Source organism: Eleutherodactylus coqui, chromosome 10, assembly GCF_035609145.1.
Source record: "Eleutherodactylus coqui strain aEleCoq1 chromosome 10, aEleCoq1.hap1, whole genome shotgun sequence".
Classification (NCBI taxonomy): domain Eukaryota; kingdom Metazoa; phylum Chordata; class Amphibia; order Anura; family Eleutherodactylidae; genus Eleutherodactylus; species Eleutherodactylus coqui.
The window spans coordinates 36,832,728-36,847,349 of record NC_089846.1 but is presented as its reverse complement, the minus strand read 5'-3'; the positions used below and the strand labels follow the sequence as shown (position 1 = coordinate 36,847,349).

The 14,622-nt window shown below is 46.4% G+C and overlaps 1 protein-coding gene across 3 annotated transcripts in view; it reads left to right on the top strand.

Moving 5' to 3' along the window:
- Positions 1-14,622, top strand: part of RABGAP1 (RAB GTPase activating protein 1) — a 142,603-nt gene that overhangs the window by 107,556 nt on the left and 20,425 nt on the right. For all 3 annotated transcript variants that reach the window (XM_066580813.1, XM_066580812.1, XM_066580814.1), the window contains 2 exons: positions 4,272-4,364; positions 7,158-7,268. In XM_066580813.1, coding sequence (XP_066436910.1) covers positions 4,272-4,364; positions 7,158-7,268 — 204 coding nt within the window. The remainder of the gene's footprint in view (positions 1-4,271; positions 4,365-7,157; positions 7,269-14,622) is intronic.

The window sequence follows — 14,622 nt, the reverse complement described above, 5'->3', positions numbered from 1 at the left end:
TTTCTGCTGTCCTGAAGACCAAAGGAGGTCTAGCGCGCTACTAGACGGGGGTCTTTAATAAAGCGGCGTATGTGCAAATGACGTTGGCAGCTCTTTTATAACCTCTTTACTTTGGTGCTCTATTTTGAAAATCAAATTGGGGTTTGAATGTGATTTTCAGAACATAAACGGTGGCTGGACAAGTAGAGTCCTGACCCGTAGTGACTGGTGCGACACGTCCCTGTTCTTGCACTGTAGAGGCTTTGTTATATTCCGATGGGCGATCCGTGCTGCTCGGTGTCCAGCATTCACCTCCGGCCCGCTGAGCTCCGTGCACGCTGTCAGTGAGCCTGCTATTCTGGAGCCTGGTTAATAATGCAGGAGGTTTTGTTTTCATGCAAGGATATCCTGTCTGTCCTCTCAGTCGGCCTGAGGAGAGCTGCATTCTGTGGCGGCTCCTCTCTGCTGATTCACGTTTGTAAGTATCCTGCCGATTACGGCTTTCTGCCTCTTATCTGTCTTATTGCGGAAGCTTTTCTCACGTATCGGACTTTTTCCTGTACTTCTGCCGTATGACGATTTATAGCGAGACGTAAAGTCCTTATAGATTAAAGCAGCGTGGCATTGTTCCAGGATGTCCGCTGCCACACGCTAGGCCGCTCCTCCTCGGCCTGCATGGAGGGATGTTGCCTATACTTATCTATTGAGAGTGATACAGGGTTTTATCTGTAAGATACAGAGAAGACTTTTTATTTTTAGGTTTTTTTTAAATCAATTTACTTTTTGATGTTTTTTAGAGTTTTTAATCATTTTTAGTTAAATCCTGAAAAATATCAGGTGACTTTCTTAAAACTGAACAATAGACTGCAGAATATGAAGAATGCTCTAGATTAGTTCCCCCGATGACCTATGGAAGTTATAGAATGATGCTACCCCTCTTGGGGCTCAACCTGTAATAAAGGAACAATGAGGGTCCTTCATACCGGAGATTGTCGTTCCCAAACAAGAGCCAGTTAACGATATAACAAGTCAATGGGCACTCATTTGTAGGGCCTTTTACACGGACCGATGCAAGCTATGCAGGGCAAACAATACACTGATGAGCCCCATGTAGTTTGCATATTGCCGGCTGCACATTCCTCGTTAACATGGGAAAATCTGCTGGTGGTAATTAAATTTTTTTTTTTTTTGGCACAGGTAAAAATGCGATCTGCTGAGAAACGAACATTAGTTCATCTGGGCGCTGCCTTGTTTTTACAGGGGGCAGTAATTGGAAGCAAACACTCATTCTGCTGATTATCAGATCATGTAAAGGACCTTTAAGGAAGTCAAAAACCTCTTCAGCCTGCAGTAGTAAAATAATAGAATTCATACTCGGCCTTCCATGCTGCGGCTCCCCGGGCCTTGCCAGTCTTCACTCCCCCGTGCAAGGAGCTAGCGATGACATCCCCAACAAAAGGACCATGTGACCAATGCATCCAATCACCGGCTCCCTGCAGCGAGTATCAGCACTCACGTGACAGTGTCGGGTCATTGTCACTCCCCTCCAGGAAGTTCATCGGGGACCAAAGAGATGGGAGCGCGGATGGGGGAGTATGAATTCTGTAATTTTACTACTACAGGTCGAAGAAGTTTTTGAACAAAACTATATATTCCCGGATAACCGCTTTAACATTAGAAATGAATGATAGAAAAAAGCAGCAATAATGTGTCCGCACTATGTCTGTTGGATCTTCTACAAGTTCCTGAAACAGTCCAACAGGAAACACAGGGGCCAATTTCCTGCTGATCTGTTCCATTTTTGGCTTGTGCCCAACCAAATAGACTTTCGTGATCTTTATTGCCTACGGCATGGTGTCTCGGTTAGCTCTCTTGCTCTCCAGCCCTGGTGATAGCTGTGCAGTGAATGGAGGCCGAATGTGCCGTAGATCTTTCCAGGCCGTCCGCCTCCATTTACTGCAAACGGTCCATAGACTGTCTGTCTACACTGAGCAAGAAGTCGCTTACTAGTCATTCCACTTCAGTGAGCTGTAAGGGAGCGACTACTGAGCAATGTCTCGCTCAGTGCCCTCTTGGGTGTGCCGTGTTTACACAGGCCGACCGTCGCCAGTAATCGCTTGTTTGAGTGATTACTCAGGCGACGATCAGCCCATGTAAAGGCACCCTAAGATAGCGACAGTCACTTGATTTACCCATGTGACTACAACCTTGACTTCCTCTTCTGCACAAGTGTAACCAATAGCGGAGTGTGGTCAGTGCTTTATTTGCCCATGTCCTGGGCGCTTTCAGCTAGTTTTCAGCACCTATGCAGAAGTGGGTGCGGCAGAAGAAAGCGATTGAAATGGTCACATGGGTAAATCACATCTATGTCCTATGGGCACAGAAAATGACGTTCTCCTGTGTTTACATATACCATCCATGGGCAACAGGAGGCCTAGAACTCAGGAGATGGTGAAAATAAGAAGAGCACACACAATGCAACCATTTTATAGTATTTTTGACATTTTTGCTATAAAGCGGCCAACAGCTGGGGATTTCAGAGCCAATAATTCTTCGAAATATCCATCACCAGGCTGGTTTCAATACCTTTTAAAAAGAAAACCTAGTTAGCAGGATCTCCCGATGTCTGGAGTGTGACCACTGCTGGTTTCCAGAATGATAGGACTCTATAGAACACCTAAAACTGGCCAACCCATTAAATAGAAGGAGGCTAATAATTGAACAACCATGGAACGAACATTACAGAGAGGCAGCCATACACGCTCTAGTTCATATCGGCCATCACCGTTGTTCAAACTGGCCTTGTATGTTTAGTCAAGAGAAGAACATAAAAAGAGAAGATCGATGATACAGTCAAAGTACAAGGAGGACCAGAGATCCTAGCTTGATAAGTTAGATAATATTTTTCCAACGCGTTTCTTAGCCAGATTGGCTCCTCCCTGTGCCTTGACAGCAGCGCCGATCATCTCCTCTTGCGTTCTTCTCTTGGTGGTTATTCAAAGACCTGCCTTTTCAGCGATCTGGTCCGCAGAGGGCTGCGGTTGTGATACACTCTTCACTATGTTGTGTCGCCTTTACAGCACCGCCAGGTGAGAGGCTTCTCCTCCGGCCCCATTCTTTACAAGTGGAATGTGAGATAACTGCGCTATTTACATTTTTAGTACATGTTCAATGACACTGACTGTCAGAGGAAAACTTCAACCGTGGCCAACTTCCTTCCAGACGATGACCGTCTGCCATTGGTTGGCTAAAACAAATGTTCGTTTCTTGTTACATTTCTGAATCATTCCAAATGTGCATGAGGGGTCATCATTGTACCGAGCTAAAAAAGTCACTATTTTAACCTCTTCGTAACGGGCCTTTTTTGTGTCTTAAGGACCAAGTGATTTTCATCATTGCAATGCGAGAGCCATAACTGGTTGACATAGTTGTGTGAGGGCTGGTTTTTGTTTTTTTGACAAGTTGTATTATTTAATAGCACCACTCTGAAGTACATATAATGTGAGGATATATCATCAGTAGTTTAGTGCCGGAAAACCCCTTTAAGGGGCTTTTACAAGGGTCGATGAATGGGGATGAATGTTCGTTCACCCACCCCATGTGAAGGGCCCAGCAATCGGCCAAAAACCGTGTAAATCCACATTTTATCGAGCTATTGCATCTTTTGTGCAGCACCAGCGATCATTGTTGGCAGCACATCTCCTTAGGTACACAGGCATCTGCTGCTGACCATAATGAAAGTACATGGAAGGCATATAACATGTATCTAACAGGGGGGCGGTCCACCTATAAATTCCCCTGCCTATCAGTGGTATGGAGATCTCTGACCCCTGTAGCTGTGGATGAGGCAGCTATAGTAGCGGGTAAGGCAGTAGTAGTTTATTAGGGTGCTGCTACATGTGCGCTAGTGGCTGCCACCGCTGCACGCTTTGTTTCTGATGATTGTTGGATGCTCATGTAATGGTGCCCTTGGAGTGATGGCTGTTCTTTGTACTTCTGTAACCCCCGTAGGGTGCGTTCACATGTAGCCAATTTGCTGTGGATTTTGTTGCAGATCTGCAGCAGATTTATCGCCTTCAATTTCAATTCAGTTGAAATTGTGAAATCTGCTGCAGATCTGCACCAAAATCCACAGCTAATCGGCTCCGTGCGAAGCCACCTATATATGTATTTATATTATATAATTTATTATTATTTTTTTCTTCTGATCTTTGGCATTTTTCCACAAGATAACCATGATATAGAAGTACATTACATTCGAAATTCTTTTATCCGTCTATTTTACATTTCAGATTAGCCAGAAAAAGCTTAAAAAATACGAGCGCGAGTATCACATGATGAGAGAGCAGCAAGCACAGCAGGAAGATCCCGTGGAAAGATTTGAGGTGAATAATACTCTTTTATACATTTATCTTTTTAATTTGTCCGATTGAACAATGTAGTTTATTCTACAAGCCGTTACACCCGTCAACCAGATTGGAGTCACCGTATTCATATGCAGCCTCAGAAATACTTTATTCTGTGCTACATTTTCCGGAGTCTGGTAAGTGAGTGAAAGCTTGTGTCCAATTTCCTTATTGACGCGCTGTAGGAAAATTACATTACACATTAGAGGGGTTTTGTCATAAAAAAAAAATCTATACTTACCTATTCCTCCCCAGGCAGCCTTCTTACCAGATCTTCGCCTCCTTGATCTTCTCCTTGCTCCTCCAGTCTCCCGGGCACCTCACCTCCAGCCGGCCGGACAGATCCTCCTCTTTTGGTGACCTAGATTGCCGGTATTCTGCTTCCTGCAGGGCAAGGTACGCTACATCACTAGTGTAACACGAATCCTCGGAAGCCTGCTTTAGCACAACGGTGCATGCGCAATGTCTCGCCGCTAGTGTTTCATATACTATATGAAACACTGGTGGCGAGATATCACACATGTGCGCTAAAGCAGGCTGCCGAGGATTCAGCATTCCCTGCTAGGCTGTGAGTGTTACATCACTCATAGCGTTCACTGCCCTGCAGGAAGTAAACTGCAGCTAATAGACTCTCCAAAACAGGAAGAGGAGAATACGGTCGGCTTGCAGTGAGGTGAGCCGGGGAATGGAGGAGCCAGGAGAGGATCAGCGAGGAGAAGATGTGGTCAGAAGACTGCCTGGGGAGGAATAGGTAAGTATTGATTTATTTTATTTTTTTTCCCTAATGACAAAACCCCTTTAATGTTCTATGTAATTAATGTCAAATGGTTATTTTTCCCTACTTGGCTGGGTTCACACTTCGTTTTTGGCCTCCGTTTAATGTATACGCCGGTAGAAAGCGCCAGACTTCTGCATTATGCATGTCTAACAGTGGCTTCCGTCACACCAGACTAATATGGGCTTTGTTTAACAGGTACCTTGAGAACTTTTTCATGCTGGATCCGTTAACCCTCCCAACAGTTGCGTTAAAATTGGAAACAGCCTTCCAAAAAAGTCATTTTTTTAATTCTAGATTTTGAATCTGTCGCATGTGAATGTATTTGGGGTAGAACTCAGTCGCCTTAAGTGCATTTTTAACCCCTTAGTGATGCAAGTAATTTTAGCCTTAAAAACCAATAAATCATTTCCCTTTTTGCGTTCCAGCTGTCATAACTTTATTTTTTTTGTCAATGTAGGTGTATGAGACCTTGTATTTTGGGGGGAGAGTTCTAGTTTGAATAGGAACCCATTTCAGCCACATATAATATATTGAATAACTTTTATAATTTTTTCTGCTATGGAGCAATGGGAAAAAAAGAAAAAGCACCATGTTATTTAGGATTTATTTCTACATTTAGTTCAACATGCAGTATAAATATTAAGTTATCTTACAATTATGACAACCCCACATTTAATGGAGGTTTTATTACTTTGTACAATGGATTCTTTTTTTTTTTTTTTATACTGTGGTGCTACATTCTAAGACTACAGCATTTTTTCCATCAAGTGAGCTATATGAGGGCTTGTTTTTGTGGGAAAACTTGTAGTTTTTTTATTGGTTCCATTTTGAGGTCTGAACAACTTTTTTTAATTTTATTTTTTTATTCCTGTTTTGGGGAAGCAAGATAAACAAAAAACAGCTATGTAATATTTCAGAATACAGAATGTTATGACTATGGCTATACCAATTTTGTTCAGTTTTCCTGTACTTTTTATTTTTTACAATATCTAAAACCTCATGTAAAGGGTAAAAAGCTTAATTTTTTTTTCTATAAAAATGTTTATATGCTATAGTCAGCAATGATTGCAGCATCTGCAGGGTTAAACATCATAAAGGAGTGATTAGATGGGCGAGTGCTCATCTTTTCACTCCTTTTCGTGGAAAAAAAAACCCATATGTGACAATCAGAGAGCAAATCTGCTCTAAGATTGATGCTGGGATGATGACAACCAAATTTCATGTCACTCCTCCCCTGGGACAGAGAGATATACAGGAGAATCACAGGTCTTCTCCGCTGTTGCTGCTCTCCTTCCCTCTGGGCTTTGTAAAATGACTGAAATGGGTCAGCTGTACATTCAGTATTTCCGTCCCCACTTCAGCCGTCGCTCCAGTTCTGTAAGTGCTATCGACATGATTTTTGTGACACCAGCAGGATGTTGGCAGCCCTGATAGAACTGGAGCTACAGACATTTAAAATAGAATGAGCTATGTTCCTTCAAAACTATAATGTCTTTTACAAACGGAGCTCACCCTAAACTATTGGGGGGGGGGGGGGGTCAAATGGATTCCATCTTGGCCTATGGATGATCAGTGCCACTGTTGGGCATCTGTTTAACAGATCTGTAGTGTGAGGCTGCCCAGATGTAGGAATATGTAGAGGAGGAAGGGAGACCTTCTCCTGCGGTTGTAACTACTAGTAGTAAATACATAGTAACATTTGATGAAAGTATCTTCTCTGTTAGGTCAGTTCATCATATTTGTGTCGTGCTGAGATCTAATCCAGGCTCGGCGATATGAAAGAAGTGACATGTTGATGAGCATGTTACTACTTTCACATGGTGTGGTTAATATGTGCCCATGGCATCCTGACCAGTTTATACATTTGTTCAGGTTGACTTCAAAGTTTGGTGGAACGCGGGTTAATAATTTTCCCCTGGCAGCCTATGTATACAAGGGTAAGATGACATGTAACACCCATCTGTACCTTCACCCACACCGTTTTGTATTTCTAGCGTGAAAACAGGCGGCTCCAAGAAGCAAACATGAGGCTGGAGCAGGAAAACGATGACTTGGCTCATGAGTTGGTTACCAGCAAGATTGCCCTGCGCAAGGACTTGGATAATGTAAGAGAATGAAGTATATGAACCCTTGTACATATCTGTCCATCCATACAGAAATACTGTCACATGTCTAATTGGTTTGTCTGATCACTCATTCTAATCTCCTTCATAGACCTCATATTAGGAGGATCAATAAGAGTGAAGATGTAATTGGGGAATGCATTAAACCAGTTGTCTGCTTTGTGCCATTTCTTCTTGCTCAAATGGTTCCAGCTGTAATGTCTGGGGGAACCTGGCAGAAAGTGTTCAGTTGACCTACAGCGCCACCAAAAGGGAGATGAAGCATTGTGCACTGGTCATGGAAATCAATGAATGGGAGATGTGGATGGAGAACCTTCACGCTCTTAAAGGGAACCTGTTGCCTCCAAATAGCAACATAAACTAAGTTATGGTGCTGATCAGGGAGGTGACAGAGCTGGGGGTTGTATTTCTTATACTTTCCTGCTCCCCCGTTCCTGTACTGTCCATTGGTGAAGTTCATGCACAGTCCAAAAATGTTACTGTTTTCAGAACGCTATACGCCTGCTCTCTCATAGAAACACACAGCAGTATAAAAAAAGTCACATTTTCAGACGGCTTTCATATTCCAACAGCAAACCCCTCTGAAGTGGGTGAGCATACAAAATGCATCCTCCGACCCCCCCCCCCCCCCCCCCCTCGTCACCAACCCAACAGCTCGTTCAGTGGTAACAGGTTCCCTTTAAAAGGAATGGTACTTTAAAAAAATATCCATAAATTTGGATTTTGTTTTACATCCAACTCTGTTTAGAAGTACAGCAAATGTAATGGTAGTAATATATTGTAGTATTTTTTATTGAATTGGGGTCTGCCATGTGTATTGGCATCAGTGTATGGTGTCACTACTACAACACCTATAGTGATACTGTATGGCACATGAAAGGACATAGAAGAGTAGGGATGGCAGCCGGCCCAATCCCCTATGCCTGAGCTGTGAGTGTGTTACTGGAGGGGTAGAAAAGCTCAGCACCAGGATAGTGAAGTCCAGAAGCTGCTGCCGTGAGTGCACTGATAATGGCTTCCAGCATCATAGCGATGATGGCCTCCAACCACCACAGCCGTCCACCTGCCCTCCGACTCCTGCCACCTCTGAGAAGCTCCACATTCTGCCCTCGTTCTCCTCACCTCAGGACCTGTGTTGCCAGAAGCATGGTAATTACTGCAGGTCACCAATAAAATGGCGCTGTACATCCTGTAGAAAGCGGGACCTCACCTTCAGGGAGAAGAGACATCCCGTATCTTACACTAAAGGGCGCCTTCCTTTATGCAGCTGCATATTCCTTTTAGCAGATTTGAAGATTTGCTCCCTCTGCTGACCAACAGTGGGAAACATGAAAAATGTATTAATTTCTAAATGGTAGTTTAATTTAAAAAAAATCAGTCCCAAAATTCTAAATCTCCACCAATCAGCAAAGGAAGCAGAAAGTACTGACTGTAGCACAGCAGCTTGGGTTGCTACGGCATGCGCAGCTACTGCAGTACCAACCCGGGGTGCTGCACTATGGTCGGCACTTTCTGATGACCGCAGTAACAGTGATCTTGGGAATCAGCTGATTGGTGGGGATCTTAGCTGCTGGTCCACGCCGGTCTTTTATTGATGACCTGTCAGTCATCAATAGAAAATTTAAAACAGTCCTAGAATACCACTTTAGGGCTTAGTCAGACGGGCGTTTTTTGCCGCGATTTGCGCATGCGCATGCGTCCGGCAATTTTTTAAAACCATTGCTTCGCAATGGTATCGGACACATGAGCGCTTTTTATGCGCTCGTCCGAAAAATTATAGAACAAAAAATCGCAGATCGCACCTATCTGCGATCTGCGATTCCTGTTCGCTTCTGTATATGCGCTCAATGGGGCCGGCGGCAGCAGCGCCGACCCCATTGAGAACATATAGAAGACAAATCATTCTTCTCTGCCACAGCTGTAACAGCTGTGGCAGAGAAGAACGATGTTTGCCCATTGAATTCAATAGAGCGGCAATACAGCCGCTCCATTGAAAGCAATGGGCTGCCGGCGTGCGCGGGGTTAATTGTCGGGAAGGGGTTAAATATATAAACCCTTCCCTGCAATACATGCTAAAATGTGTTAAAATAAAAAAAAATTGTATACTCACCTTTCCGCTGCAGCCGGAGTCCAGCCGCGGCCGCTGTCAGTTCTCCTGAACTGCTTCTCGGCACTATTCAGCCGGCGGGGCTTTAAAATCCCCGCCTGCTGAATGATCTGCTCTGATTGGTCACAGCCTGACCAATCAGAGGCCGGTTTCACTCACACACCCATTCATGAATTCATGAATGGGTGAGTGACTGCTGCCTCTCAGCGCTGAGCCAATCAGGGGCAGGTCTTACTCACATCCATTCATGAATTCATGAATGGGTGAGTGACTGCTGCCTCTCAGCACTGAGCCAATCAGGGGCAGGTCTTACTCACATCCATTCATGAATTCATGAATGGGTGTGAGTGAGGCATGCCTCTGATTGGCTCAGCGCTGAGCCAATCAGGGGGCAGGTCTGACTCACACCCCCTTCACACCCACTGCAGGACGGCTGCCCGGAGCTGCAGGCAGAAGGTGAGAATGCAATTTTTTTTTATTTTAACACATTTTAGGATGGATTGCAGGGAAGGGCTTATATATTTAAGCCCTTAGACAATTCATCCCGGGCTCGCCCGCAGCGCATTGCTTTCAATGGAGACGGCTGTATTGCCGTCTCCATTGAATGCAATGCGCTGGACAGCTCCGGCCCGTTTCTAATGAAACGCGGCTAGGAGCAGATTTTCGGGCGATTTGCGGGCGACTTGCGCGCACCGGTCACGCGATTTGCGGATGCGCATCCGTCATGCGATCCGCAAATCGCGGCAAAAAACGCCCGTCTGACTAAGGCCTTAAGACTAAGTTTTTCTCTTACCTGACTGAACATTGCCTTTCCGGAAGTCAAAGTTCTTGTAGTTCTCTGTATTTCACTGTACATTATCTCAGTTTGTTACCACTCTTCCACAGTCTGTGGCTTCTGATGTTCCACTCCTCCTATGACTTTGTCCCTTTCCATATGCTTGTTTATTCTCACAAGCCTTACACCCCAAGTGGACTGGTCAGTGTCACAAGCTTATGTACGTCCTGCTGCTGCTTGAAACAACCAGGGGTGGGATTCAAATTTTTAACAGATTCCCTACTCGGTGTATGAGATGCCTGTGGTGTAGGGCACCATAAAAGATTATTCCTATTGCATTCAAATAAACCAATAACTATGCAGTAAATTCAGTACAAATACAGTACTGTCAGAAGCAAAATAACCATGTATATTGTGACTCATAGGTAATGTCTTCTCATTCCCTTCCCTTCTCTTCTCCATTCGGCCCAGGCAGTCATGACTGCTATCTTCCATCTATGTCTCACCACCACAGAGTTTGATGCCTGGTTGTCTTTGGTTCCTCATTTTGGCAGCAGATCGTAAACCTCTATACTAAGAAAAGCTCTTCATAGTGCCGCGCGCTGTGTCTCCTGACTCTGATAGTGCCGCGCGCTGTGTCTCCTGACTGATAGTGCCGCGCGCTGTGTCTCCTGACTGATAGTGCCGCGCGCTGTGTCTCCTGGCTCTGATAGTGCCGCGCGCTGTGTCTCCTGGCTCTCATAGCGCCGCGCGCTGTGTCTCCTGACTCTCATAGGGCCGCGCGCTGTGTCTCCTGACTCTCATAGCGCCGCGCGCTGTGTCTCCTGACTCTCATAGCGCCGCGCGCTGTGTCTCCTGACTCTCATAGCGCCGCGCGCTGTGTCTCCTGACTCTCATAGCGCCGCGCGCTGTGTCTCCTGACTCTCATAGCGCCGCGCGCTGTGTCTCCTGACTCTCATAGCGCCGCGCGCTGTGTCTCCTGACTCTCATAGCGCCGCGCGCTGTGTCTCCTGACTCTCATAGCGCCGCGCGCTGTCTCCTGACTCTCATAGCGCCGCGCGCTGTCTCCTGACTCTCATAGCGCCGCGCGCTGTGTCTCCTGACTCTCATAGCGCCGCGCGCTGTGTCTCCTGACTCTCATAGCGCCGCGCGCTGTGTCTCCTGACTCTCATAGCGCCGCGCGCTGTGTCTTCTGACTCTCATAGCGCCGCGCGCTGTGTCTCCTGACTCTCATAGCGCCGCGCGCTGTCTCCTGACTCTCATAGCGCCGCGCGCTGTGTCTCCTGACTCTCATAGCGCCGCGCGCTGTGTCTCCTGACTCTCATAGCGCCGCGCGCTGTGTCTCCTGACTCTCATAGCGCCGCGCGCTGTGTCTCCTGACTCTCATAGCGCCGCGCGCTGTGTCTCCTGACTCTCATAGCGCCGCGCGCTGTGTCTCCTGACTCTCATAGCGCCGCGCGCTGTGTCTTCTGACTCTCATAGCGCCGCGCGCTGTGTCTCCTGACTCTCATAGCGCCGCGCGCTGTGTCTCCTGACTCTCATAGCGCCGCGCGCGCTGTGTCTCCTGACTCTCATAGCGCCGCGCGCGCTGTGTCTCCTGACTCTCATAGCGCCGCGCGCGCTGTGTCTCCTGACTCTCATAGCGCCGCGCGCGCTGTGTCTCCTGACTCTCATAGCGCCGCGCGCGCTGTGTCTCCTGACTCTCATAGCGCCGCGCGCTGCGTCTCCTGACTCTCATAGTGCCGCGCGCGCTGTGTCTCCTGACTCTCATAGCGCCGCGCGCGCTGTGTCTCCTGACTCTCATAGCGCCGCGCGCGCTGTGTCTCCTGACTCTCATAGCGCCGCGCGCGCTGTGTCTCCTGACTCTCATAGCGCCGCGCGCGCTGTGTCTCCTGACTCTCATAGCGCCGCGCGCGCTGTGTCTCCTGACTCTCATAGCGCCGCGCGCGCTGTGTCTCCTGACTCTCATAGCGCCGCGCGCGCTGTGTCTCCTGACTCTCATAGCGCCGCGCGCTGCGTCTCCTGACTCTCATAGTGCCGCGCGCGCTGTGTCTCCTGACTCTCATAGCGCCGCGCGCGCTGTGTCTCCTGACTCTCATAGCGCCGCGCGCGCTGTGTCTCCTGACTCTCATAGCGCCGCGCGCGCTGTGTCTCCTGACTCTCATAGCGCCGCGCGCTGTGTCTCCTGACTCTCATAGCGCCGCACACTTATGGCACATGAATATATTAATACCACAAGCTGAGCCCTCTCGGCTCCACACACTGTTTCACCTTAAAATATTACTATAGATCATTCCACCCAAAAATGGTCCCACACACTGTACCCCCTGAAAATAAAAAGTATATACACAGTGCTTCCTGAATTGAATCACACATGGTGCCTCCTAAATAAATTTATACATAGTGCCCCTGAAAATAAATAATTTATACATGGTGCCATCTGTGTTGACTGCCCCAGCCTAATTAAAAGATACTCATCTGTCCCAGATCCCACACAGTCATCTAGCAATGAAGGTCTTTTCTTTTTCTGGCCAGACTTGGCTATCTGCGACAGTCCCATTTAAATGAATTCAGTAGCAGCACAAAATGCCTGACCACTTCTCCATCTATTAGGGGACTTTTGGGACTTGTAGGGGTACCTGCTGGATGGATAGTTATCCTCTATGTATCCCTATCCTCTAATAGGGAGGACTTAATTTGGTGGGATAACTCTTTTAGCCAATGATTCGGGAAAAACTGTCTGAATCTCACCCCTGGTTCAGATCGTCACTGTTTTGACGAAAACACTATTTATTGTAAACCGGTGTTGTATTCACACTGCTGAAGTTTGTTCCACCTCTAGCAGTGAAACTATGTATGACAGACTAGAATACTAGAGAGATTTGAGCTTTTACTGTGTTTAATGTAAGGCGATCTACTAGACTAGTGTTTCCCAACTAGTGCCAGTCCTGAGGCCCATGCATTTAGCTCCCCAGAACTTCATAGCATTACTGAACCACATCATCACTTGGCCCTTTATGAAATACTGAAGCTTTTTTTAATCTGCTGTTTTATGTAACTTGTTTGCTGTTTATTATGCTGGCTTTGTATCAGTAGTAAACTAAGTTTGTAACCACACTCATAAAGTACAGTCCATTCACAGTCAGTAAAGAAAAATGGTTGGGTTGTTATACACAGAAACTTGTCGTCTTGCCAGTGGTGGTGCAAAGAGATTTTAATTGAAGGGGTTGTCAGTTTTCTAGACCAACCCTGCTTGAATCGGCCCCCTTATATTAAAATTATAAAGTGCGTTCGGCGGATTCCGATGCTGCAGCCCGGCTGTGATCCCGGTGATTGCTGTGACAGATGATGTCACTGGAAATCAGGGGACTACTGCAGCCAATGAGGAGCTGCAGCATCACCTCTCATTCTCTCTGCATTGGTGCTCACATCCTGAGCCACACGATGCCAGGAATTCATTGGCTGCAGCGGTCACCTGATTCCCTGTGACGACAACTGCCACAATAATCAGTGGGGCTGCAGCGCTAGATCCCGGAGGCTGTGGAGGGGTAAGCATAGTTCACGTTATTATTTTCAGTCCTATTAAAGCGGGGTTGTCCAGTAATCAGACAACCCCTTTAATATTTGTGTTTGCATTACATTCTTTTTGCGAATATGTACCATCCACGGAAAAGCAGATGTTTCTCAATGCAACTCAATACAAGGTAAAAATATCTTTACCTTCTCTCTAAGCTAATTTAGTGCAAGTGCCCGACTATCCCAGAGGAGTCAGGTGCTTGCTTCTGGGTAGCGGGATTCTCAGCATACTCATGCGGGCTCCCACTCCACCATCTCCTCTTGCGGCATATAGTGCCAGGGTTGTGAAATATCACCACTGTTGTACATTATAGTAGTATGCACTGTAAATGCTCTTGAGCCACAAGATCTCGCGATAAATAAGAGGTAGGTGATAGGTGCTCTTTAAAGCGTACCCACACATTCAGATGACTTTTCAGAATAGCATGGCATGTGTATTCACAAGGAGAGACACTATTTCTGGCCACTATTAGACGTATAAATGACATGTTCACCAGTTTTCTAATTGTCAGTTTTACCTGCACTAGGTGGATAAAACTGTCTGCTATGATCTCTCCCATATACATCACATACAGAAGAGGAGCTCCTGCTACTGTATATCTCTTTAGCAAACCTCCATAAGTAGCAGCAACATGAAGAACGTTAGACAGCAGTACTGAGCAGTGTAGCTGTAAATGCATGCTGGACACTCACTAGTAGCTTCAGAATTGTCTCTGTCTCCCTCCAGCAGCTCCCTCTACTTTTCTGTCTATAGACTTCTATGGGCAGCATGAGAAAGCAGCAAGCTTCCACTCCCTATAATCCATTTGTGTCTCTATTACTAGAGACGTATTTCACAGGACATCAGGCAGTGGACATCAAATTAAAAGGAGAACAGT